Genomic DNA, 23,685 nt, shown 5'->3' with positions numbered 1-23,685 from the left:
CTTTTTAGGAAATGTTGTGTCCCCAAAGTAAACCGCCAATCATAGGACACAGAGGGTAGGCTTGGCTGCATGCTGTTGCGCAGTCAAACTTGTTGTGATTTGCAAAAGCCAAATGGACGTGTACAATTGACCTATAAAATCCAAAAGAGCTGAGAGAAAGTAGCAATTTAGACCAATCAACGTAAAGAAGATGCATATATATACATATTATTGATTGAAGGGTTCTGTAAACCTATTGCAAAGCAAATTAACCGGGCCGTACCTTATTCTGCCAATGACAGATTAAATGCGACTCTGTACATATGACGATGGAAAGCCTAGATCTGCCAATTATTGCCACGGAAAACCGTATTGCGGGCGTGGTTTGGTAGTACTGAAGGAAGTTAGGCTGCATTCTCCGAGCTTGTGGGTGAAGAGGATTGAATTCCAGGCTGACAGGAGGAGCTGTTGCAGTCAATTCAATTCAATTGGAAGGTAGTTAGCATGCGAATAATACTGAATAACACTTCAACATAACACTTACACACGCCTTTTTTATAACTGTTGTTCTAGTATAAATGTATGTCAATTGCATTCTTTGTTGCCGCACAGCATAGTTTTAATGTCGCGTGCATAATTGCGAACTAGCTAGGTAGGTAGCTAACGTTCGCAGTCAGGCTAGCCAGTTAGTTGACGTTCACCCAGCCAACAGCAAGTCGCCCTCCGCCCAAAAGTTTATTGGCTAGAAAGCGAAATGCTTGGTCTACAAGATTGTCATATTCTTTCAAGTATTAAATCGCATTTCGCTTTCATAAATGGGTGACATCAAAATGAATGAGGATGACACTACCGTCCGCGCTAGTTTTCTGGCTAGCAAGCAAATCTGACTGTCTAGTAGAATAGGAAGCTAAATTAGCTAGTTTGTCAGATTAGACGTGATTTTATTGCTTGCAAATTGCTCACCACCCGGGTAATCAGATGCTGCGCTAGCAAATGTGCTTGGACGCATGTAACGTTAGTTTGTTTACAGTCGATAGTTAGCTGTTGCGACCTAGTCTAGCTAGCTAGCTAGCTTTCTGTATAGAAATGTCTTATTTGGGATTGAGCTAACGTGTACTAATGCTATGTCGTTGACTTAATTAAGGAAGTAGTAGAAGGGTGGCACTAGCTGGATAAATGGATGGATGTTTGCGATAGAAACGTTTAATTACGTTGATAGCTAGCTAGGTCCCCCCCCCCCCCAATATACTAGTGCACGCGGTTGATGGTAGCGATATTGAAATTGACAAAGTTCATTGACCTATAGCTAGGAGCTGTAGTGAATTTATTGTCGGACAAGTCAGGACGTTGATATATTACCATTGCTTCTGAAGTTTGCTACGAGATGGCCAGCTAGCTAACATTAGTGTCGACTGTTCTATATGCTTTACTAGGGAGCTTGATCATTATTGGGGACTGATATTGCCGTTTTATTGTCGTCAGTATATCTAGCTAGCATCTGTAATACTGCTTGTTTATAGCCTGGTTTATTAGCCGTATGTCATTCGTAGATTGCTGGCGATAAATCGCAAATAGAAATACTTAATTTGATAACTTTTCTTAAACGTAATAAAGTTAACAATTAAATATTTTTGATGGACCGGTAGGGGTTGTCCTCCATTTTGCCTTAGCTAACTAGAGCTTATTCAACCATTTGTGTCACTTAGCAAATGAATGTTGGGCATGCTAACCACAAGTCAGAGTTTAGGATTACTTTTTGCCTCGCAGCCTAATGGTGCATACTTCGTTTCAGCGGTTGATGCATTGGCTGCTTCTTGGCAGCGTCTCAAAGAGCGTGTCGGTAAGGGTGAAGTATAGCCCTCCTTTGTGGACGAAGCTATTGAAACGACTGGAGGCTTGTGCGTCTGACTGGAGAGTGGCAGTCATTTTAGAGGAGAGGAACTTCATGCTTTGTTTGAAAAAAAAGCGGCTTTTATAAACACGAGCCTTGTTCTCATAAACGCATAGTGGTCTTGATAAAGGCTCTGAGTGTATGATTTATTTCTGGTCTCTTATATTTTGCTTTAGCTGTCACAGAATTGACCCATAACTTGTCATTTTGACGCTTCGGAAGAATTGTTAGGTTTACCATCTGTGGTCAATTTAATAGACACCCATGCAGCTGTCTTGGTAACATGTGTTAAAGCAATCAGGTAACAGGTCTGGAGACAGCACAACCAGAGCAGGAACTTAAGAGAAGCTGACACTTGTTGACTCAAAGTGGAAGAATTTTCCCCACATACTTTACAATGTTTCATTCATAGAAAAGCTCCCATACTGCTTGTTTAGTGCTATCAACATTTATAAAATCATCAGCAGAATAAGTTCAAAATGGCATGTAAAAAGAAAATTCTTGTTTTGTTCTTCTTACCCAAAGCAAAGAGTGAAGTGTAGGTGTGAAGTTTTCTTATTGTTGAGCAACTCTATCCATCCCTTACTTTAGAATGTATCCCTTTTCTGTTATTTGACTCTTGATCACCAGTCACAACATCACCACAGGACTGTGTATGTGTGTATGGCAGGGTGCTTGTGATCAATTTAACCCTATTTCTTACAGAAGCATGAGTGGTTGAGGATATTGAGGGAAAGTTATCACTCAGAGATAACACTCGCTTATTTGATGAGTGATGCGTGATTATGAGTTATACTGGCATTGTCAGCCAATCTCTGCTGTCATTTTGAGATTTGAATACTTTATGTTAATGCTTTTTCTCATGTTTACTATCACCTACTGGATAAAAGCATTTGCTTTATGGATGAAGCCCATAGATTGAATAGGCTAGTGTATTGTTCAGCCTTTATTACCTGCATGTAATAAAACACAATTTAAACAGTGATATAATGATTGTGACTGTCTGCTGTTGCCATGGTAACTCAGTGCATTCTTTTATATAATTGAGGCATCCCTGATTTTTGCACTTGGGTTTGCATTGTAAGGTGCTCTGGATAAGAGTGTTTGCTAAATGCTAGTAAAGTAAAGTGCATTTGCAGAGCTTTCTTGATGGTGTGGGATGGTCAGTTTGCACAAAGTGCATGCTTTTGTGACCAGATTATGCCAAGAGTTGACAGTTTTGCATCTCAGAATTGCACTGTACAGCATTTAATCCTGATTACTGACCTACGCTGAATTTGAAAGGGCTGTTTCGGATATAACCTCGTAGCTACTGATGAGACCTGGTCATGAAGTATGTTTAAAATAGTCTGAATACAGTACTTTGTTTCTTGTGAAATTGTACAGATGCCCCATGATTTCATTATAATCAATTTCTGTCAAGGAAACTGGTTGAGTTCTTACAGCAAGTATTGTGTTTGGAGCACAGATTTTGGAGAAAAAGAAATTCAGTGATTCATGCAAGCCTGAAATTCTGCCAGTTCTGAGTTTCCTGTCATTGGACAGGAGTTGTGTATACACAGTGATTAGAGGCTGACTAAGGGGGTCTGTATTTCCAAGTATAGGCCTTTTAAACTGCTGTTGCACTGTGTAGTGCGCCCCCTAGTGAATACTGTGTATAATGTGTATAATGTTTGAGTTGATCTTGGAATACTGTAGTGTAAATTTTTTAAGATTTTGCTCCTTTTTCATGCAGCAATCCTGATCACTGTCCAGGCCAAACATGGGAAAGAAGAGCAGAGTCAAGACCCAGAAATCGGGGACAGGGGCCACGGCAGTGGTGTCCCCCAAAGAGATGATGAACCTGATCTCTGAGCTGCTATCGAGTAAGCACTTTTCATGCAGTTTCAGTCGAGAACGGTTTGAGCGCCTGTTCTGTTATTCCATGCACATTGTGTAAGTTCCATATTAATAATAAATGCCACGTTATCATTGTGCTTTTGGATCGGTCTGAAACTTTCAATGGCGGCAGGTTATTTTGGAGTGGTGGCCCACTAGCGGTTGTTTTCCTTTGAGCCCTCTTCCTCTGGGACAGCGTCATATTTCCTGTAGCAGTGTGGACAGTTCTGCCGGAGGTGTATTTTTCTGGGCTTGGGAACTGTGGAAAATGTGGGGCAGCCTTGCTTGACACCCCACATCGCTTGATTATTATTATTATTTTTTTCTCCCTTTTCCCAGAATGCAGCAGTGCAGCCCCATCTCCAGGGAAGGAGTGGGAGGAGTACGTGCAGATCCGAGGCCTGGTGGAGAAGATTAGGAAAAAACAGAAAGGTGCACTGTATCTTCAGTAAAACGCACACGCTGCACCACTTATTGCTTGTGTAATACCTGCTCCACCGCCTGCTCCTTTTTTTTACTTCACAAAGAGTTCACTGCATACCACATGGTGGAAATGACTATGATCTGTGGCATGAAGTGTACTTTAAGCATTGCTATGAGCTACTGTACGGTACTTCCTGGGAGTAACCGGTAAGTTGAGAGAGGTGGGAGGCTGTTGGCTCATATTACCGCGCGTCACGTTCGCAGGTTTGTCTGTCACGTTCGACGGGACGAGAGAGGACTTCTTCCCGGAGCTGATGGCGTGGGCTGCAAAGAACGGGGCGTCGTGCGAGGGCTTCGAAATCGCGGACTTCGCGGAGGAGGGCTACGGCCTTAAGGCCTCCAGAGACATTAAGGTCTGTGTGCCTCTCTCAGCCACCGCCCTGTTGTGCAAGCGATCGTATGAAACGCATTGTCATCCTCCAGAGCCAGCCATGTGTACCACAGCTGAGGGCTAAAAGGAGCTCTGCTGGAGTGCTTTGACTGATATGAAGGAATAGCTGTGTCATCAGCTGGTAATACACATTTGTGGCAGGTTTTCATTTGGTCAATGTGAAAGTGTGGAAAGAGAACTGTAAATCAAGGGTTTATTTCTGCCTCAGAAGTGTGTGTGTGTGTGTGTGTGCGCATGCGTGTGTGTGTGTGCGTGCCTGCCTGTGTGTGCCTGCTTGTGTATGTATGTGTGATTGTGTGTTTGTGTGTGTGTGTGCGCATGCATGTTTGTGTGTGCATGCCTGCGTGTGTATGTATGTGCGCTTGTGTGTTTGTGTGTGTGTGTGCGCATGCATGTTTGTGTGTGCATGCCTGCGTGTGTATGTATGTGCGCTTGTGTGTGTGTGTGTGTTTGCATGCACACATGCAGAGCCTGCCCTGAAGGATCTGTCCCTTTTCACAGGCAGATGAGTTATTTCTGTGGATCCCCAGGAAAATGCTGATGACCGTAGAATCCGCCAAGAACTCGGTCCTCGGTGAGTGCGCGTGAATAATAAGCAGCTGGAGTCGGCGTGACCCCCCCACAGGTTTATTTTTACCCCCCCGGCTTTTCTTCCTCCGCTTGCGGGAGGTACTGTTATCTGTTTCTGTGAAGTCCGGCAGAACTGAAGAACCTTCCGGAGGGTTCCGCTCTTGCTCTTGAATTCGGGCCCAGGGCCCGGGCCCGGTCTCGGCGAATCAGGCCCAAGGGCCAGACAGAGCATCCGAGAGAGCTTTAGCAGCATAACAGGCTTTTAAAACGCGGCTGTATGTTTTTGCATGCTCGCCGTTAAGGCAAGCAAAATGAGATTGAATTGACTTAAGAGGGTTAGACGGAGACAACTGACTCCCCGTGCCGTCTCCCCAGGCCCGCTCTACAGCCAGGACCGGATCCTGCAGGCCATGGGCAACGTGACGCTGGCCTTCCACCTGCTGTGCGAGCGGGCCGACCCCGCCTCCTTCTGGCTGCCCTACATCCAGACGCTGCCCGGCGAGTACGACACGCCGCTCTACTACGAGGAGGACGAGGTGCAGCACCTGCAGTCCACTCAGGCCATCCAGGACGTCTTCAGCCAGTACAAGAACACCGCGCGCCAGTACGCCTACTTCTACAAAGTCATACAGGTGCGCCCGCTCGCTGCCCGTACCTCAGGACCGCCGCCGTGTCCCCCTCCCCCCTCTCCCCCGGAGGCCAATCGGGTCGCGCAGCCCTGGTCCGCGGTTCGGGGGATATCCACAGGGTGCGCGGACGGGTCACGATGCCCCCATGTGAGTTAATGCGAAATGGGCGCTAGTTGTGGCTAATGAAGCAGAGTAAACAGATTCTGATGATTCACTGGAGCATAATGCGGAACACAAGCTATTAGGACAGCTCATCTTTGCATGCAGAATGAAATCCATATGTGTGTGTGCGTGGGTGGCGTGGTGGTGCAGGCAATAGCACGGTCGCTTCACAGGGAGAAAATGGAGACTCGAAATTGCCCATAGGTATGAGAGTGTGAGTGAATGGCCTGTGGGCCTGGCCATGGATTGGCGACCTGTCCAGGGTGTATTCCTGCCTCCTGCCCAATGCATGCTGGGATAGGCTCCGGCTCCCCCTGTGATCGTGGCTGGGAATAAGCAGTTTAGAAAGTGGACGGTTTGGATGTGTGTGTTTGTTTTGGAAGGCATGTGTACATGATGCTGAAATTGCAGTTGGATTCATGCAGAAGGGACTGAGAGTTTTAGGAGAGGTAACTTCCACTTTTGAATGGTGCCTCTATACACACTAATATGAATATACTGGATGTCCAGTACACACACACACACACACACATACACACACGCATTATTTTTAACTTTGGGAATTGCACATTAAATTACACATCAGAATTAATGGTAAATTATTAATTTATAAAGTAATACATCATTTCGGCTTAGATAATATAATCTTTGGATCCTTGTGAGGTGTGTATTATTGCTACTGAATGCCCAGTTTGTATTTCTTGCTATTTTAAGTCATTTCTGATTGTTGCTAAGACATTTGAGATTTGCTGCTATGTGAAGCAATGCTTCATCCTGCTGTTTACAATAACTCAGGCGGTTTGCTTTTTCAACAAATGCTCCAAATATCTTTCTTCTTCTCTGAATATTAGTGTTAGTAGTAAAGTTTAGTTGTGTTTCTGGAATATTCCAGCACTCATTTTAAGAATGAACCAAAAATAACAAAAATGAACATTCCAGAGTACTTTCCTTAACATAGCCCGTATAAGATTTCCAGCGGGCGCAATGCTAAGTGGCACCATGCTGAACATGGGCTCACTTCTGAGGTATTATATATTATGCTATTTATCAATGAGTTGGTTAGCAGGTTGCCAGTGTTCTCCCAAACAGTCCTGTAAACACACACACGTACCATTCAGTTGAATTATTTTTTGTGTGTACAAGACGGTTTTTGAACAGTATTTGATATATGTTTGTATATCTGGGCAAGGCTTATAGTGAAGGCATATGAAGTCCATATCAGCGTTGAAACACAGTTCTAGCTGGGTTTCTAGCCCAGGTCTTCCAGTGGCCTTTGGCCAGAGGATCTACCTGTTGTTTTGCTCCAGTTAAAGAGGCGGTGTCTGTGGGATCTGGCATGTGCGTGTTGCCCCTCCGAGCAAACGGAGGATGGTGATCCTATATGCATATTCAGATGGAAGTCTATCTCTCTGTACTGCGTGTACACGCATTAGGATCATACTCCCTTCATTAAATATGGACATCCTGTTTATTTGGCTGAATATTTATTTGCATGTTTTTTCTTTCTTCATTTTTAATCCTCTGTGGATTAAGCAGTGCTGTTATTCACTTAACTGGATTGATTTGATACTTTGCCAGATCCCAGCGTTTGACGTTTGTGCTTTTTTAAAGTAAACATGCGGTGGAATTTACTGACTGCAGAAATCTGCGGAAAGCGTGCTTTTCTTTTTCCAGTCATCCAGAGACATTTTGTACTTGGGCTGCTGCAGCAGGGAGTGTGCATGTTTGGCACAGTGACATCAGGGCCAGGAGCAGCAGCTACAGCAGGGAGTGTGCATGTTTGGCACAGTGACATCAGGGCCAGGGGCAGCAGCTACAGCAGGGAGTGTGCATGTTTGGCACAGTGACATCAGGGCCAGGGGCAGCAGCTACAGCAGGGAGTGTGCATGTTTGGCACAGTGACATCAGGGCCAGGGGCAGAAGCTACAGCAGGGAGTGTGCATGTTTGGCACAGTGACATCAGGGCCAGCAGCTACAGCAGGGAGTGTGCATGTTTGGCACAGTGACATCAGGGCCAGCAGCTACAGCAGGGAGTGTGCATGTTTGGCACAGTGACATCAGGACCAGCAGCTACAGCAGGGAGTGTGCATGTTTGGCACAGTGGCATCAGGGCCAGGGGCAGCAGCTACAGCAGGGAGTGTGCATGTTTGGCACAGTGACATCAGGGCCAGGGGCAGCAGCTACAGCAGGGAGTGTGCATGTTTGGCACACTGGCATCAGGGCCAGGGCCAGCAACCTTTGTGTCTTCTCGTGATCCCGGCCTCTGAAGCTGTGTGGACATTCACACCCTTTACTGTGCCGTTTCCCTGCTTTTCTTACCCACTGGTTATCCTCATTCAGTTAAAATGGCTGCTTTGGTGTTTGTCGTTAGTAGAAGTGGCTTAGGCTGGGCTGGATTGCGTAACGTACTGCGGTTTGGCGTGGTCATCCTCCTACCTCTCTGCCTGCCGAGGCCGTGCTCTCTTACCCACAGTTACCAGGGTGACTGTTCACACGTGGTCTTAACCACGTATTGCACTCACGCTTGTATTGGACTGTTGTTGCTTTTGCATGCTTTTGAATTAGAATTTACAGTAATTGTTTTACTCATGTGTAGGCATAGAAGGTAATAAATGATTAATTTGAATCTCTTATTAATTACCTATTTAGTTAAGATCATGGGCTGTTGATGCCCATCACCACTCTTTCTACATACTTTGAGGCAGGAGTCAAAGCTTTTACTGCAAAAACACCTTCCTAGCCACGCTGCGGCTAAACCAGACTGGTTTTTGTTGGCCTTTTAGCACACCCTGTAACAGCTATCTGGACTTCCTCTGCCATGTGGCCACAGCCGTCTTAACTTCTTGTGACTGGTGAAAGAAATAAGGTTTTAAAAGGTTTCCAGCTGTTAGGAGCACATTTAAGATGGGTAAGAGCTGGTTTATGATGCCCTCTTGCACTCAATTTCACTGGTGGTGATAAGCTGCCAGTGACACTGTTGAAAGCCGTGCTGTGCAGTGGCACTTATCGACCACTAGAGGGAGACATGAAACCTACAATGTGACAAGCCTTTGTGCTGTTTAATGTGCAATGCCTGTATGCTTTTAGCAGGTGAACAGATGATTGGCACCTTCTTTATTTTACGCTTCTAGTCCTTATTATCTTGAATTGTATTGTACAATAATAATGATAATTTTTTCCCTCACTCCAGCTAAATTAAAGCTCAGATGTCAGATTTAACAATCAAACCTTTCATTTCAAAGACTGCAGTGGGGCTGTCTTTTATTGCCATGTTTATACTGTAGTTATATTATACAATGGTAGTAAATGTTTTGTAGAGTTGGAGTTCTATTTTTTAAAGGTGAACTATTTACTTATATTTACTTACATGCAAACATTTTACTGCAATTATTTTTTTTTGCACAGATGTTTAGCAGTTGCTACTCTTTGCTGTTAAACTTTGGGCTGGTGTCTGCTTTTCTGACTCTTATGCAACACAACATTTATAATAAAATATAAAACCGTATGGGTGTTCAGAATGCCCCCCCCCCCCCCCCCCCCCCCAAGATACGGTGCTCATTGTTCTGTGTACTGTTTCTTTGGAACTTTAAAACATGGCCTACTTGCCATTCTGTTTCATGCACATTCTACCTCTGAGGCTACTGCATGTGTGGATTGGGGTCATGTGTTCAGTGATATATTCTGTATTGTTTTATACAGATTGCTTTGTAGGAGATGTCGTATTTATGTAGGCCTGCTTCTTATAATTTTGGCACAGGGTATTCCTGTTTCCACTACCAGTACATTATTCAATGCACGCTGAAGTTGCTTGTGCAGGGTGTAGTGTATCCTGTGGGTCATAATATTTGGTTTTTGTGAATATGTGACCGGGGTGAAAAAAACGAAATGGAGGTGAGTATTAATTATTAAATTTTTTTATCCTCCTTTATGATGCCCCAGAGACCTCTTTAATAATTCCTCCCTACAACTCCACTTCATTTGTTTCAACAAAGGAACAAAAGAAAATATTTCTCCCAAGTTATGTGTACAATCTTTGTTGCTGTTTGTTTCTTTCATTAAATAACTGTCAATTAGAAATACGAACATTTGAAATTACTGTCAAGATAAGGCATCAAATATTTATCAGAATGGTAAAATTGTTCTGTGATATTTAATAGTTAATGCATTTGTCATTTTTTTTCTGCAGATATATTGACATGTTTTTCATTAAATGTTTGTTCATTTTCAGCTCAAGGTGTTTAAGAAATTAGAATGTACTTTATTGATTTTTTCTCATCTCTCCTCCTGTCTGTTTTTAATCAAAGGGTATTTTGTTTTAATTTGAAGAAGCTGTCATTTTAAATGGTCTGTAGTTTTGTATTTTAATTTCCTTGCGTTAGTCTTGACGATTAGATTAAGAGACCCTTCCTGTCAGCGTATCAGTTGCTTCTGCTCCTTTGTTTAGTCCTGCCAGCATAATAGATTCCATTATGGCCCGTATACAATTACCTTCCTCCAAACGCTGCCGTGGGAATCCGTGGCACCGTTTAAGTTTTTGGGTCTGCTTGGCCTTCTCTCGTTTCTCCCGTATTTCAATATAAACGATTCAATTTGGTCGAAATACTCGCAATCCCGCCTCGTGAAATTAATTACCGTTCGCCCGCTCGTCTGAACCGCCAACGCCGTCCGTGTCAGCATTTCAAGTCTGAAAACGTCCAGTAGGTGGCAGAAGTGAGCTACAGTTCGAAGGCGGTTTCCTTGGCAGTCATTTAATTGGAAAGGAAGCTTATAAGCGCCTCCCTTTTTAAGCATATTCTGACTTTGGTGTATTGAAATTCTCAGCAGTGTGCAGCTGCGCAGGGCAGAACTGGCTTTGAGCCACGGGGGCAAAGGCCAGTTCTGGCTGGGTTTCTAGCCCAGGTCTTCCAGTGGCCTTTGGCCAGAGGGTCTACCTGTTGTTTTGCTCCAGTTAAAGAGGCGGTGTCTGTGGGATCTGGCATGTGCGTGTTGCCGCTCCGAGCAAACGGAGGATGGTGATCCAGTATGCGTATTCGGGCGGGGCTCTCTTGAGCCAGCGGTGAACCGGGCCGCGCTATTGGGGTTGTACAGCGGGCGGGGCGTGTGGGCGGGCGGGCGATTGGGCGAGCTGAAGGCCCTCTCTCCGCCCCTCTCCCCGCCCCTCTCCCGCTCCTCAGGTTGCGAGCCGGTGTCACTGTAAATGACTAGCGTCAATGTCAGGCTCTGTGAGCCGGCCGCAGATGACCGGACTGGAAAATGAGCCTGTCGCATTGGCTCTGAATTGAATTGACCTGATTGCACCCGCCGTCCACGGCGAGCTGGGGAGAGTGACAAAAGCCCGGGCGCCCCGCTCCTGGAGCCCGGCCCCCCCACCCCCACCCCTCTCCCCCCGCCCGGCGCGCCGCGTCCTCAAACGCGCGCGGGTCCGATGCCACCCCGCCCACCGCGATGGCGATGGTGGAGCTGTGATTGACACAAGCGACGGGGAGCTTTGGCAGAACGCCAGGGTGGGGTGGGGTGGGGTGGGGGGGGTCTCTCCAGATGATCCTCTTGGTGACCCCTGGAGGGCAGCGTATGCAGTATAACCCTGGTGTGCTGTATCCGCTGCCAGTGACGAGCAATTATTTTATTATTATTATATCCACAGTGGAGTAGGAACACCCCCCCCTTTTAAAAACATAAAAAAATATGTATATCTAGCTATTTTTTTTTGCCATGTTGTTGTGTTCAGTTTTATTTTGTTAAAGGACAGCTGACACTGAGCACACCTAGGTCGGTACTTATAATCTCTGCAAAAGCGAAAGCCAAATCAGTTAAAAGGGCAACTGGAAATGGGAAAATTAAAGCTGTACTGCCCTGTGCCTGCAGTGTGGAGTAGCACAGCTGTCTGCTGCGCCTGTGTGTGCGGCTGAATGGCGCTTTGAGCGTTGGGGACGGCCTCCTGAAGGCTAGCAGCCAGTTAGCCATCTTTGCACAGGCTGGCTTTAGCAGGCCTTAGCTGTGCGTGGGGGCTTTGTTTTCTAACTGATTTACAGGAGCAGTCCCCCCCCTCAGCCCGCTGGCTGTGCCAGTGCCCATTCCAGCACACCAGTGAATTCCAGTGAATTACTTTCCACTTGTGATTCTAATGCAGCCAGAGCTCTGCACTGCTCTCTCTGTCATGAAACCACGGCAACCCCCTCCCCAGCCTGAAACCCCACCATGCCCCCCCCCAACCCCATTCTAAAAACACATCTGCCTTGACCATCCCCCCCCCCCCCAAACCCATCCAAGAAAATGCACAAGCTCCACCCCGTCCAGCAGTTGCTCCTTAAACTAGAGATACCCATACCCCCCTCCTGAAACCCCACCAGAGCCGCCACCTTCTCCCATTTTCGCTCCTTAAACTACTCTGGGAATATTGTCCCTCTCCCCTCTCCATCAACTGCACCTGGGTTACTGTTTCTCCTCTCCTGAAGTGACACCAGCCTCCTCTCCCTCCCCCACCCCCACCCCCATCCCCATCCCCTATTTTCTTCACTTGTCTGACCAGGAGGGAGGACTAATGTCTACCCCCGTGCCTGATGGACTCCATCTGTATCATTAATGCATATTCTGCAGTGCTGTTGGGATCATTACTATTATTCCTGGAGATGCTATAGGAGGTTGGCAGTAGGTGGAAAATGGAGAAAACCTCCATGTGCAAAAGATGATTACAGCTGTCAGTGGGGAGATGTTTGAGAAGTTAAGGCGATTCGTATTATTTTGGCCTCCATCACAATGCTGCTCACGAATTTTCACAGCGATGTATGGTTTTGTAAAAAAAAAAAAACGTGTTGGATGTGATTCCTATGCATGCACAATGCCCTTAAAGGTACATCGTCCCCGTTATCGCCATCGGACGTTTGATATGGAGTTAACGGCCCCGTTTCTGCCTCTCCGCTCGGAAGCGGTACGGCATCGCGCTCAACCCCTGGAATTTCCGAGGCCCGGGTTTCCGCTCGCCGGCTCGGCCCGGACGCTTATCTTTTAATGGCTGTCAGTCAGCGCTTGCGAGCGCCACCGCCTTCGTCCGCTACCGTTTTTCTCATTGGGCTGAATAAGACCGGTCTTCCGGAGAATAATTATCCCTCTCAGTAGTATTTAAGGTTGCCTCTTGGCGAACTTTTTCCCCGCGCCACGAGCCGGTGAGCGGGAGAGGCGGGGCAGCTGTAATTAAATGGCGTTTTTTTTCTCTGGGTTAGGTGAGGCAGTGTGAGGCGCGCGGCTGGCAGCCCGCGCGGCGGCGCGGCGCGGCGCTATCCCTCACTCCGCTGTGCGTATGAATCGGCGTCAGAGCCGGACCGTCTCTATTACCCGCGCCGCGCCCATCTCTTCTTCCAGGAGGGGGAGAAATATGATGTGACCACTCACTTACCTTTAGCACCGCCGCAGCCCCCCGCGCGCCCAACCCCCAGTCAGGCGGCGGGGAGAAAAGGAGGCGAAATCAATTCACATCCCAGAGATTGATTCAAGCGGAGAAGCGAAGGGGACTGGGACGACCAGCCATCGGGAGCCGGATCTGAGGCGGGCTCTTTATTCGCCGCTCCGCTTGCCCCCTTGTCTTGCGGAAAGAGCGCGCGCGCTAAGCCTCCGTCTCGCAGTTTGCCGTTAAAGAGATGGATGTGGAATTGAATCGTTTCTCGCGTTTTTAGAGACCATCAAATGCGGCGGGTAGTTGGGCATAAGAGTCGGTTCCTTCAAAATATCCGTCACAACAGATTTATGTCGCGAAAATTAAATTAGCTCGACGCACTACAACTATTATAATGTTATATCCTTTTTTTGTCTCGTGCTCTCATCAAAAACAAGACAAGGTGTCGGGGAACAAAAATGTAAACTCATTGTTGGCAATAGGCTTCCGTTCGGTGGCTGGTGAGGACCACATAAACATCAATAAAACACGTTCACCAAAGCGTCTATATCACTCTCCGATGGATTTATGGCGCAGTCTATTTTTACGACTCATTTTGCATGTTCAAGAAGGGGCTTCTGGAAGCAGAATTAGATCCTGGCGTGTTTTTTTTTTTTTCTCTCTCCACCGGAACGGGAGTTTTTCCTGACACGCGGTGCAAATGAGCCCTTGGAGGGAGAGAGTCTGTGGCTTTAAATGTAGATTTCTGTGGCACCAGTGGCTCTCTGTCTCCCAAATTGATGAAGCAGATTTATGACGGCTGCTGGGCACAACAAATTAAGTTGACAGTGATGTATGGGAGGCTAATGCCATGATGATCCCAGTGTAGCACCACTGGACGCTCCCTGCTTCACTACGCTCTTGTTAGGATCTGTTAGGCAGCCAGATAATGAAATTCCAGTGACTGATTTTTTCCCCTCTTTCTCTCTCTCTCTCTCTCTTTCTTTTTCCCTTCTCTCCCTCTTCTTTCTCCTCTTTTCCTTTAATTCTTTCGGTGCGTTTCTCTCCTCTGCACCTTCAATCCCCAGACTCACCCGAACGCCAGCAAACTGCCCTTGAAGGATGCCTTTACCTTCGATGACTACAGGTTGGTGGTGTGGGTGGGAGAGGCGAAGGAGGGAGAGAAAAAGGAAAAAAAAAAAAAACGCCGCTCGGTTAAAATTGCCTCTTTAAATTAAGAGCGTAGATCGTAACCATGATTTAGAACTGCCACCCAAAATGGGCTTTTGTACTCATTGTTCTTTCATTAGCATGGCATTATCTTTGAGGGAATTATTCATTGTGGGTCTCCTTTTATCTCCCGGTTGTTAAATCTGATGTAAGCTTCTGCAAAATGAGAATAAAATCAGCTTTTGTGACCACAGAGACGTTGTGCGTGTTCTCACCCCCCCGGCTCTGAATATGTTTATCAGACCTGGCTTTGGAGGCGCCAGGCTCTAGCGCAGGCCCGTGTTATTCCGTAGCCTGACTCCTCCATCTCTCCCTCTGCTTCCCAGGTGGGCTGTGTCCTCCGTAATGACCCGGCAGAACCAGATCCCCACCGAGGACGGGAGCCGGGTCACCCTGGCCCTCATCCCGCTCTGGGACATGTGTAACCACACCAACGGGCTGGTGAGACCCCCCTTTCCCCCCTACCTCTCGCACCTTCGGGCTCTACGACATAGTCTGTTCAGTTTGCTCAGGTGCCATCTACTGCTATAATCCACAGCGGGCTTAGTCTTAGTGGATAGATTTTATGAAATGGGATGTTTTAAGGGGATGTTTGATAAATGCTGTTTTGCTATCTTTGAATTTAATTATTGTTAACCACACTCAGTTCTCTGTTAACTCTTACAGACTCCTGGCCTGTGTTTAAAGAATTCATTTATTGTAAAAGTACAAATATATATTCATGTATTTTTGTTGTGAGGTGCACTCTGATATGCAGTCAGATTAGCCTTCAGAGGCACCTCTGCCTTAATGGTGGTGATGGAGCTCAGAGACAGAGAATTAGAGCGGAGAATGTATTCCGTCTCGTCCTAACAGTTTTTCATGCGATTACACACATCTCAAGTGGCCTTTGTTTGAATTGAATTTATACTTCATAGTGCTGGGTGTTTGATTGCAACAGAACAATATATCACCTCCAGTAGGCTTCTTACATATGCACACGGAGAGCTTTTGCATCACGAAGTGAAATTTTATTTTAAAACCGCGAATAAAATCAAAGGGCTAGTCATTAAGAAGTTTAATGAAATGGCGTCCTGTGTATTCCCCCTGGCTTCGGTTTAATGAAATGAGTTGCAACTTCTTCAGATATTTTTCTTTGTTTATTGCTGTAATACATCCGTATATCCCTCTCCAAGGAGAAATTATAAGCAAATCTATGGGTTTATTTCATTTTCTTAATTTCAGCTCATTTGTAAAGTTTTTGCTAACTCAATTTTGGGATTCATATATATGGATATGGCCCTTAATTACACGAGATGCTAAAACAATATTTTTTTCAGTCACTTTCAGTTTGTTAGGTTTATTGTGCATTGCTTCCCTGGAGGCTATGTCATAAAGGCAAAAACCCAAACAATGGAGCCTAAAGATATTTAGTTCAGAAGAGAAATTAGTCTGTTATGTGGTTCCGTGTGGCCGTTTAATTTCATTTGATGTAAAATTTGCACAAAATTGATCTAAAGTAAGTCTAACTCTCTTTGCAATTTTGGAGTATGAGATTGGAGGATTCCTGAATAACACAGCAGTTTTTGAAAGCTAAGAGCAACGTATCGTACAAACAAAATCTGAGAAGCCACCTTGTATTTTTGTGTTTTGAAATCAACGTTTAAGCAATTTAAGCATAATTTAATTCCAACTTATATATTTGCCTTTTTTTCTCCTCAGATCACGACTGGTTACAACTTGGAAGATGACCGGTGCGAATGTGTGGCCCTGCAGGACTATAAAGAAAACGAGCAGGTCAGTGGCGGCTGTGTGGTGTGTGGTGTTCTCTGTGTGAGGGCCGGTGTGCACTCCTTATACGGGCCCTCGCTGGAACCGCGGGGCCTGCCTTTCTCCCGAGCGTCCGCGCTCTCCTCGTGCGTGTGCGCGTGTGCGTCATTCACCCCCGCTCCTCTCCCCCCCCCACCCCCCTCCCCCACCTCTGAGCGCCAGATGCGTTTATCAGCGCGGGACATTACAGGATCCTGAGTGTGGCGATGCCGCAGAGCTGTTCAGGTCCGGCCGGGGGAGAGCGGGTATTGGGGGGAGAGCGGGTACGCTGAGCAGCGCGCAGGCGGGTCAGCTAGCGGCCCGCTCTACTGATTGAGAATCGCGTGATAAGATTCGGGGAGGCGGCTCGGACGGGAAGACTGCGTGGCTCCGGAGCGGGGGCTGTGCTCGGGAGCGCCTCGCCCAGCTGCTCCATCCCTGATTCGTACTTTAGATTTCATGCGTTTGACCCAAGCTCTCAAGGGCTCGGCGGGTGCGAGCTTTAGCAGGTGTGAGCTTTAGCGGTGCAAGCTTTAGCAAGCCTCCCTCCTGGCTTCCCCATTCGCACTGCTTTGGTGGGTGTGATGTAAAGGACTCATCCCCTGCAGAATCACAGTCCTGTGGCCCACTGCTGCCATAGCCCAGCTTCTGTCCTGTTGACCAAAATATCTAACCAGTTTGAACTGCTGTTTTCCACTAAAACTCACTCACCTGCCTTATTCCTTCTTTCAGTGAGTCTAGGTGAGTCTCAGCTAACGCAAAACATCCTTACGGTGTTGCTGCCACGAAGTGCCAATATTATAACCTTGACAAAACATTCCAGTAACATTATGAAAACATTTTGTGCCGGCTGGATAGCCAGGCTGCCTCCATTGGGAACAGCAGCACGTTTTGGAAGCATGTATTTAGAATTTGAGCTAAGGCTAGGTAGAACTCCAAAGGTTTGCACATGTTCCTGATCAAGGCTTTGCACAGCATGGAGGATGGAAGAGCACAACATGGCCAGTGAGCTCCATTTGCTTTTTTTTTTTGTATTTCAGCAACACAAATTATTTTCTTTCTTCTGCCAGTACAGTCCCTTACATTGAATTTGGTCAGTGGCAAATATGTAACTCTAATAATATCCCTTAGATGGTTTGTCCCAGTAGCCAATAAAAGCTTTGTGTATGTTGTGTGCCATTTCTGTAGATTTCCTCAACATAAAAGTTTTCATCCAATTGCATTAAATTGCAAAATGGTGGAAATGTACTGTACTTACTCTTTTGACCCTGGAGTAAGTCTTCTTTCCACATTCCCAAAGGAGGTTTAGAATCAAGATTACTCTACCTGCCAGCCAAATGTAGCCACCGTCATTAAATACATTTCTTGCATTAGATGATATTTTTAGTTTACAAGTATCTACATTTGGATATGTGGGTCTGTTTGCAAACACAACTGGCGATATTTCCTTTTGTGTTCTAATAAAATGGGGATTGGTCATTTAATCGATATTGTGACTGCATTTTCATGCATGTGTGGGTATGATTTGTAATGAACTTTTTTTCGTCGTAAGATGGATTATAGTTCTTTTTATTGCAAGAAAAGAAAATGGAAGTGAGTGAACCTACTACAAAGTGTTACTTCACACCTTCCTTCCTCTCCAGTGAAATCTTCTTCAGTCCAGGACAGTGAGATGCACTTAAACGGAGTCCTTTGGACTCATTTGTCTGACCTGTAGACAAAACACACTATTTTCCCATCTCATGTTCCTTTCTTTTTTCTGCTCCTTTTTAAAAATGTATTTGTGTGGTTCTAATTTTAATTCTTTATCAGTGTTTTTCCTTTGTGCAGGGGCGCTGTCTTACAGTCTTTGCTCTGGGCTCTGTGCCTTTTCTCTGAGGTCACAGACACTCAAATAAAGGGACCTCATAAGTCCTGTTCCCCTCCGTGCCATTGATGGAAATTTAATTTAATAGTTGGCTAAAACCTGTTCCCTTGTTTCAGTGGAAAATGTGCCATTTGTCAAAACTGCACTCGGGTTTTACATGGCAATTCCTTTGCCTGTCCCTCAGATATACATTTTCTACGGGACGCGGTCCAACGCCGAGTTTGTGATCCACAACGGCTTTTTCTTTGAGAGCAACGCCCACGACCGGGTGAAGATCAAGCTGGGGGTGAGCAAGAGCGAGCGGCTGTACGCCATGAAGGCCGAGGTCCTGGCGCGCGCTGGCATCCCCGCGTAAGTGCCGCACACGCACAACGGCTGGCTTATTTTGTCATTTGCATTGCTTATTGTCTCTTGTGAAAATTAATACTGAGTTCTCTTTTTACTGTATGCTGTATACGACAAGGAGCATGCATATGTATATACATACGTAGATATTTACACCATATGCACACACACATACACACACACAGACATGTATGATAATTTCATTAAACTTAACTTTAAAGTATTGGCCTGGGACAATTTTTCAAACTGCTGAAAGTTTCTGAAATCTTTCTGCAATAAATTCCCAGTGAAAACATTCTGTTGGTGAGAAAATAAAGCACAGTACACGGTCATTTGTAAAGTTTGTTCGAAGAAGGATCAATAAGAGTTTTTTTTATGGTGTACTGTAAGGTGGTGCATTCCTTCTGTGTGCCTACTGTAAAAGTCCCTCTGCTCTGCGGTGCGCTATACGGGTTAAATGTGTTTTCCGCGGCGCGTGCTTGGTGAAGCGATGGGCAGGGATAATTTCATTGCGGAGCTGCAAGAGTTCCATAATGCGTTTTCAGAGCAATAATGTCAGTCGTGTCCTGTGCGTCGCCGTCACCGTGATCAATACGCCGAGATTCAGGAAAATATTGCCCTCCAAAAACAATTATTTTCCTTCTTTTTTTTTTTCTCTTTTTTTTTTTTAAAGACGGTGTCACGGTGATGTCTCTCTTTCTCCCTCAAACAAAAAAAGTTATCAACAGAAATGTGGCGGTGGAATCTTCCCAGTCATTAAGCGGTAAATTATAAATGATTGAGTGAGTTTAAAAATGCATCAGGTGCAGTGACCCCTCATCACTTCAGATCAATCAGTTGTCAGGCGAAGGGTGAGGGGTTGGGGGATGGGGGTGGGGGTGGGGGTGGGGGTTGGGGGGGGGAGTTAGGGGGCGGTGCCGGCACCTGAATGGCCGCGGTTGCCGTTGGAACGCTAATCAGGCTGCCAGGTCCAGAGGCGCTCAACCGCGCCTCTCAAACCACCACTTAATTTCGCCCCCGCGCCGGGGCTACCTCGTCCAGGACTGGCCGCGAGCCGGGGAACCCCGCCCATAAAACCCGAATGAACAGCGACGCCGAGAGTCCGTCGGCTGCTTAATGGGCATTAGACGGTGCCGTAATGGAAGGGTCTGATGCGGTTGGCTGACGGTGTCGAAATGGGTGTCCTGCAGGTCCAGCATCTTCGCCTTGCACTGCAGCGAGCCGCCCATCTCCGCCCAGCTCCTGGCCTTCCTCCGCGTGTTCTGCATGACTGAAGGTAAGGCCTCGTCCCGTCACCCTGTCGCCGCCGCCGCCGTCGTCCCCCCGCTGAGGAACGGGGGCTGGCACGCACGCCCCGGCGGCTTCCCAAAGGGTCGCCCGCTATAAAACGGAAGCCGTAATGACTCCAGTCCCGCTCCGAGCTGCGGAGAGCCCCCTTAGGTGTTTAATTGATCAAGGCAGTCCAACAGATGTGGCAAAGAAATGATTCCTGACGCCTGAAATATTTATAAACGTGTGTACAGAACATGTTTGTGTCATAAATTCTCTGAAGCACGACCGTGTCCTCTGGCAAGAGCTCCAAGGCTGCGATATATTATTCAGATTTTCTATGTTAATTTTTAAATGAGCGTAGCCCTGTAGTAGCCCCCTCTTACAGCTCGAGCCTCTTGCTTAGTGTGCGTGTAGCGCAGGGCTTTCTCAGCCCTGTTCCATCTCATTACCGGCTGTGCGATCGCATCGTTCCCCCAGCGCCGCCAGAGCGGTCTGCTTGCGTAATTACCGGAGATTAGGCCGTGGTCACGGAGCCCAACGGGTGTTTCTCACGAGCTGACCTGGGCTTGCGTTCGCAGAGGAGCTGAAGGACTACCTCGTGGGCGACCACGCCATCAATAAGATCTTCACCCTGGGCAACACGGAGTTCCCCGTCAGCTGGGAGAACGAGATAAAGCTGTGGACCTTCCTGGAGACCAGGGCCGCCCTGCTCCTCAAGACCTACAAATCCACCTCTGAGGTGAGGCCCAGCCCTCCACTGTGTCCTTCTAGCGGGGTCTTCTGAAAAGCCCTTCCCAATGGTTCTTCAACTAAAATGGCTTTCATACCTCAAGTGTCGGTTTCACATTCTACTTTTCTAGTTCCTTTTCATGTATTGGGGGGGTTATGAAGTGTTTGCATATATATTGTCTATACCAAGTCCCTGATATGCTCCTGGTGTCTTGGAGCTTGTAGTTGATTTGAGCAGGGTTGGGGCAAGAGCAGGTGGGCCTTCGCTTATGAGTAAAAGGGCTAGAAGTCCATACACAATTACAGTGCTGCCTTGATATAATTTATTCATGTACATAGGCACTTGGTCGTTTTGTTCCACAAAGATCTTCGTCTGGATCTTTTGGCCCTGCCCCTGCAGCGTAGTTTGAGTGCGTCTGTGACATTGGGTAACTTTTTTACCCAGGAGGACCGCCTGCTCCTGGAGAAGCCCGACCTCTCCTTCCACTCGCGCGTGGCCATCAAGCTGCGCCTGGCGGAGAAGGAGATCCTGGAGCGCGCGGCGTCCGGCGGCCGAGCCAAGCGGGAACACTTCCAGAAGCAGCTGGAGGAGGGGGCGCCGCTGCCCAAGTACGAGGAGAGCAGCATCTCCCTGCTGGAGAACTCCGACTCCGACTCCAAGCTGCCCATCATCCTGCAGAAGCTGGAGGAGGCGGAGAGCGCCGAGCGGGACCTGGGCATGGGCGCGGAGCTGGTGGAGGTGGAGGCCGAGGCCGAGCCGGAGGCCGGGGAGGGGCCCCGGGCCCCGCTGCTCAACGGGGAGGGGAAGGCGGTGCACGAGGACGACGCGGACCCAGGTCCCGCCGGCCAAGAGACGGAGAGCGGCGCCAAGCTGGAGAACGGCGGCAAGCTGGAGAACGGCGACGCCGCCTCGCAAAGCGACGACGACCAAAGTGCCAGACGAACTGGAGACGAAGCCAAAGACGATGGTAACTAACCCGCCCCGGGCAGAGCTGCGGCCCTACGGTCCCCTCATTATTTATTTATTTTTTTTCGTCTCTCCGAGTGACTAAAAGAAAAAAAAAAAACAAAAAAAAAAAAACCACCACACAGAAAAGGAAAAAAAAAAAGTAACAAAAAAGGAAAAAAAAGAATGGACTGAAAAGGAAGAACTTGCGGCGGTCTGTTTGTCTCGTGTGGCTTAGATACGTGTGCGCTGCAGACAGAGCCATTCAGCTTAGCGCTGCTCATACTGTATGCACTTAACCAAGCCCTCAGAGATGTGTGCGAGTCCGACATTTTATCTCCTTTTTTCGTTTTTAACAAAGCCACACTGCTGTCTGTTGCGTTTGCATATAGGACAGAAATGCGGGATAATTCTAGGAACACATTTTACTCATAATCAAGGCTTTGTATTTCTAGTGAAGTAAACCTCTTTATTTGAAGATGAGCCTAAGGTAGACCTGAGCTTTGGAGGAACTGCTGGTGGGTCCTGCCCTGGTCCTCAACCGGCATCAATGCCTGAATCATCCTGGGGAACAACCTCAAACCATTCAGCAGGTTATTAAAAAGCAGCTGGTTACCGGTTTGGGTTTAACAAATGATCCGGTTAAATTATTCAGTCAGTTTTTACAGAGTTAGGCAACCTTTTACTTTAAAGCTTAAATTAACGTTTTTCCTTTTATCCCTGAGTAGAATTAGAGTTTTTGGATGAATGTACCTGGAACAGAAACCTGCGTCTGTTTGTTTCCATGTCTCATACCTGGTCAGTGAATTTATTTTCAAACGACAATCTTTCCTTTTGTGTTGGTGTCAGTTCCTCTTTGTTGAGATGGTCACTGTTTTCATCTTGCACTGGTGAATGTGAAGGATTGATTTTTTTTTCTCCCCACTGTCCCCAGGCAAAATATTTGAAATTGATGTTTAAAAATGATCCTGTTATTTTGTATGAAAATATGTGCAGGTATTGATAAAAAGAAAGAAAAAACTTGACAGGTAATGGAGTTACCGTAATTGCTAAACTGATTTGTGAATGTAATTCAGGATTTGAGGTATTGTATTACATAACATGTTTATATTAGCTATATAAAGGTCACTGATAAGCAACAGTGGCAGCACTGCTGTTACCCCTTGGTAAAAAAGTTTAGGTCTATGGACAAGTCGTTTTGGATATTAACAATGCAACTCTCAAGAGCAAAGAATTTTTCTGAATCACATTTCTTTGTGTTGTTACCAGTGTTACATTTTTCATTTGCAGATTTTGTTGTATCGGAAAGCCTTAACAATCTGGTATTCTGTGTTTTGTTTTCCACCTAACAAGAAATATAAATCACAATGCAGCCTTGGCTAAAGATGTGGGTGTAGTATATCTACTTCTCCACTGTAGTGCACCTTCACCTTTTAATCATATCCTGTCTGCACTGTTTTATTATTTTTATTTTATTTTTTTTTAATTTGTCTTTGCCCACAGACAATACGCTGCTTTCTACTATGCTTCATTTTAAGATGGCTTTTGACCGTCAACCTTGCAACAATCTTGATGTAACTGCAGCTCTGTGTATACATTTATAGTCACTGGGAGCCTTGGAGCTTTAACAGTGCTCGAGTCTCATTGTTCAGGGCCCGAAGCGTCGCTATCGAGCCGCGAGCGGTTTCCGGACGGATCGTTCCGCGTTCGGCCGCTTCGCGCGCGAGGCTCGCCGGAGTTCGGCGGAGAGGAGTCGCTTTGCGGAGGATATCTTCAGCGAGCGGGTGGCGCCCGCTCCTCCTTTCAAAACGGGAGATTAAAGTTGGACTCATTTTCCACCCGATTCCTGCGCAGTGTGTTCTTTCCCTCGCGCTTCAGTGCCGCACTTTCGCTTTCGTTTTTTTGCGGTCCGTTGCAGGCCGTTCGGAAACGTAAGAAAACTGCTGCTTTATGTTCTTCCTCTTTGTTTGGGGGGGAAAAAAACTTTTATTTAATTTTTTTTTTCTCCTCCTCACCCCCTAGTCCCATTACAAATTTATAAAAGAAACATTATCTTGAATCATTTAATTCGGGGCAATTAAATTTTGAAATTCCACATTCATTATTCATCCGTTCCAAGATAAAACCCTTTAATTCTTGAATATATTATTGTAATG

General features: G+C 46.5%; 1 protein-coding gene across 2 annotated transcripts; it reads left to right on the top strand.

The window, feature by feature from the left end:
- Positions 1-317: 317 nt before the first annotated feature.
- setd3 (SET domain containing 3, actin histidine methyltransferase) lies at positions 318-23,372 on the top strand. Of its 2 annotated transcripts, none has more exons than XM_064322261.1 (13): positions 318-474; positions 3,606-3,735; positions 4,088-4,180; positions 4,436-4,584; positions 5,124-5,196; positions 5,568-5,824; positions 14,441-14,499; positions 14,909-15,023; positions 16,284-16,358; positions 18,422-18,588; positions 19,773-19,858; positions 20,433-20,593; positions 21,029-23,372. In XM_064322261.1, exons 2-13 carry the CDS (start codon positions 3,633-3,635, stop codon positions 21,557-21,559), a joined length of 1,869 nt encoding a protein of 622 aa, XP_064178331.1. In that variant the 5' UTR covers positions 318-474; positions 3,606-3,632; the 3' UTR covers positions 21,560-23,372. The 2 variants fall into 2 exon arrangements, with proteins under 2 accessions (XP_064178331.1, XP_064178342.1); XM_064322272.1 differs by lacking the exon at positions 318-474 and adding an exon at positions 1,277-1,819.
- The last annotated feature ends 313 nt before the right edge of the window (positions 23,373-23,685 follow it).

The sequence above is a fragment of the Anguilla rostrata genome, chromosome 1, assembly GCF_018555375.3.
Source record: "Anguilla rostrata isolate EN2019 chromosome 1, ASM1855537v3, whole genome shotgun sequence".
NCBI classification, from domain to species: domain Eukaryota; kingdom Metazoa; phylum Chordata; class Actinopteri; order Anguilliformes; family Anguillidae; genus Anguilla; species Anguilla rostrata.
Note: the sequence above shows the minus strand (reverse complement) of the source record. Positions and strands in the feature narration are given on the sequence as shown.

Bases quoted from the DNA above. Each gene is read 5' to 3' on its own strand.
- setd3 (XM_064322261.1), top strand. From the start codon at position 3,633: ATGGGAAAGAAGAGCAGAGTCAAGACCCAGAAATCGGGGACAGGGGCC. The intron at 5,197-5,567 runs GTGAGTGCGCGT...CCGTCTCCCCAG, and splicing joins CGCCAAGAACTCGGTCCTCG to GCCCGCTCTACAGCCAGGAC. The intron at 19,859-20,432 runs GTAAGGCCTCGT...TTGCGTTCGCAG, and splicing joins CGTGTTCTGCATGACTGAAG to AGGAGCTGAAGGACTACCTC.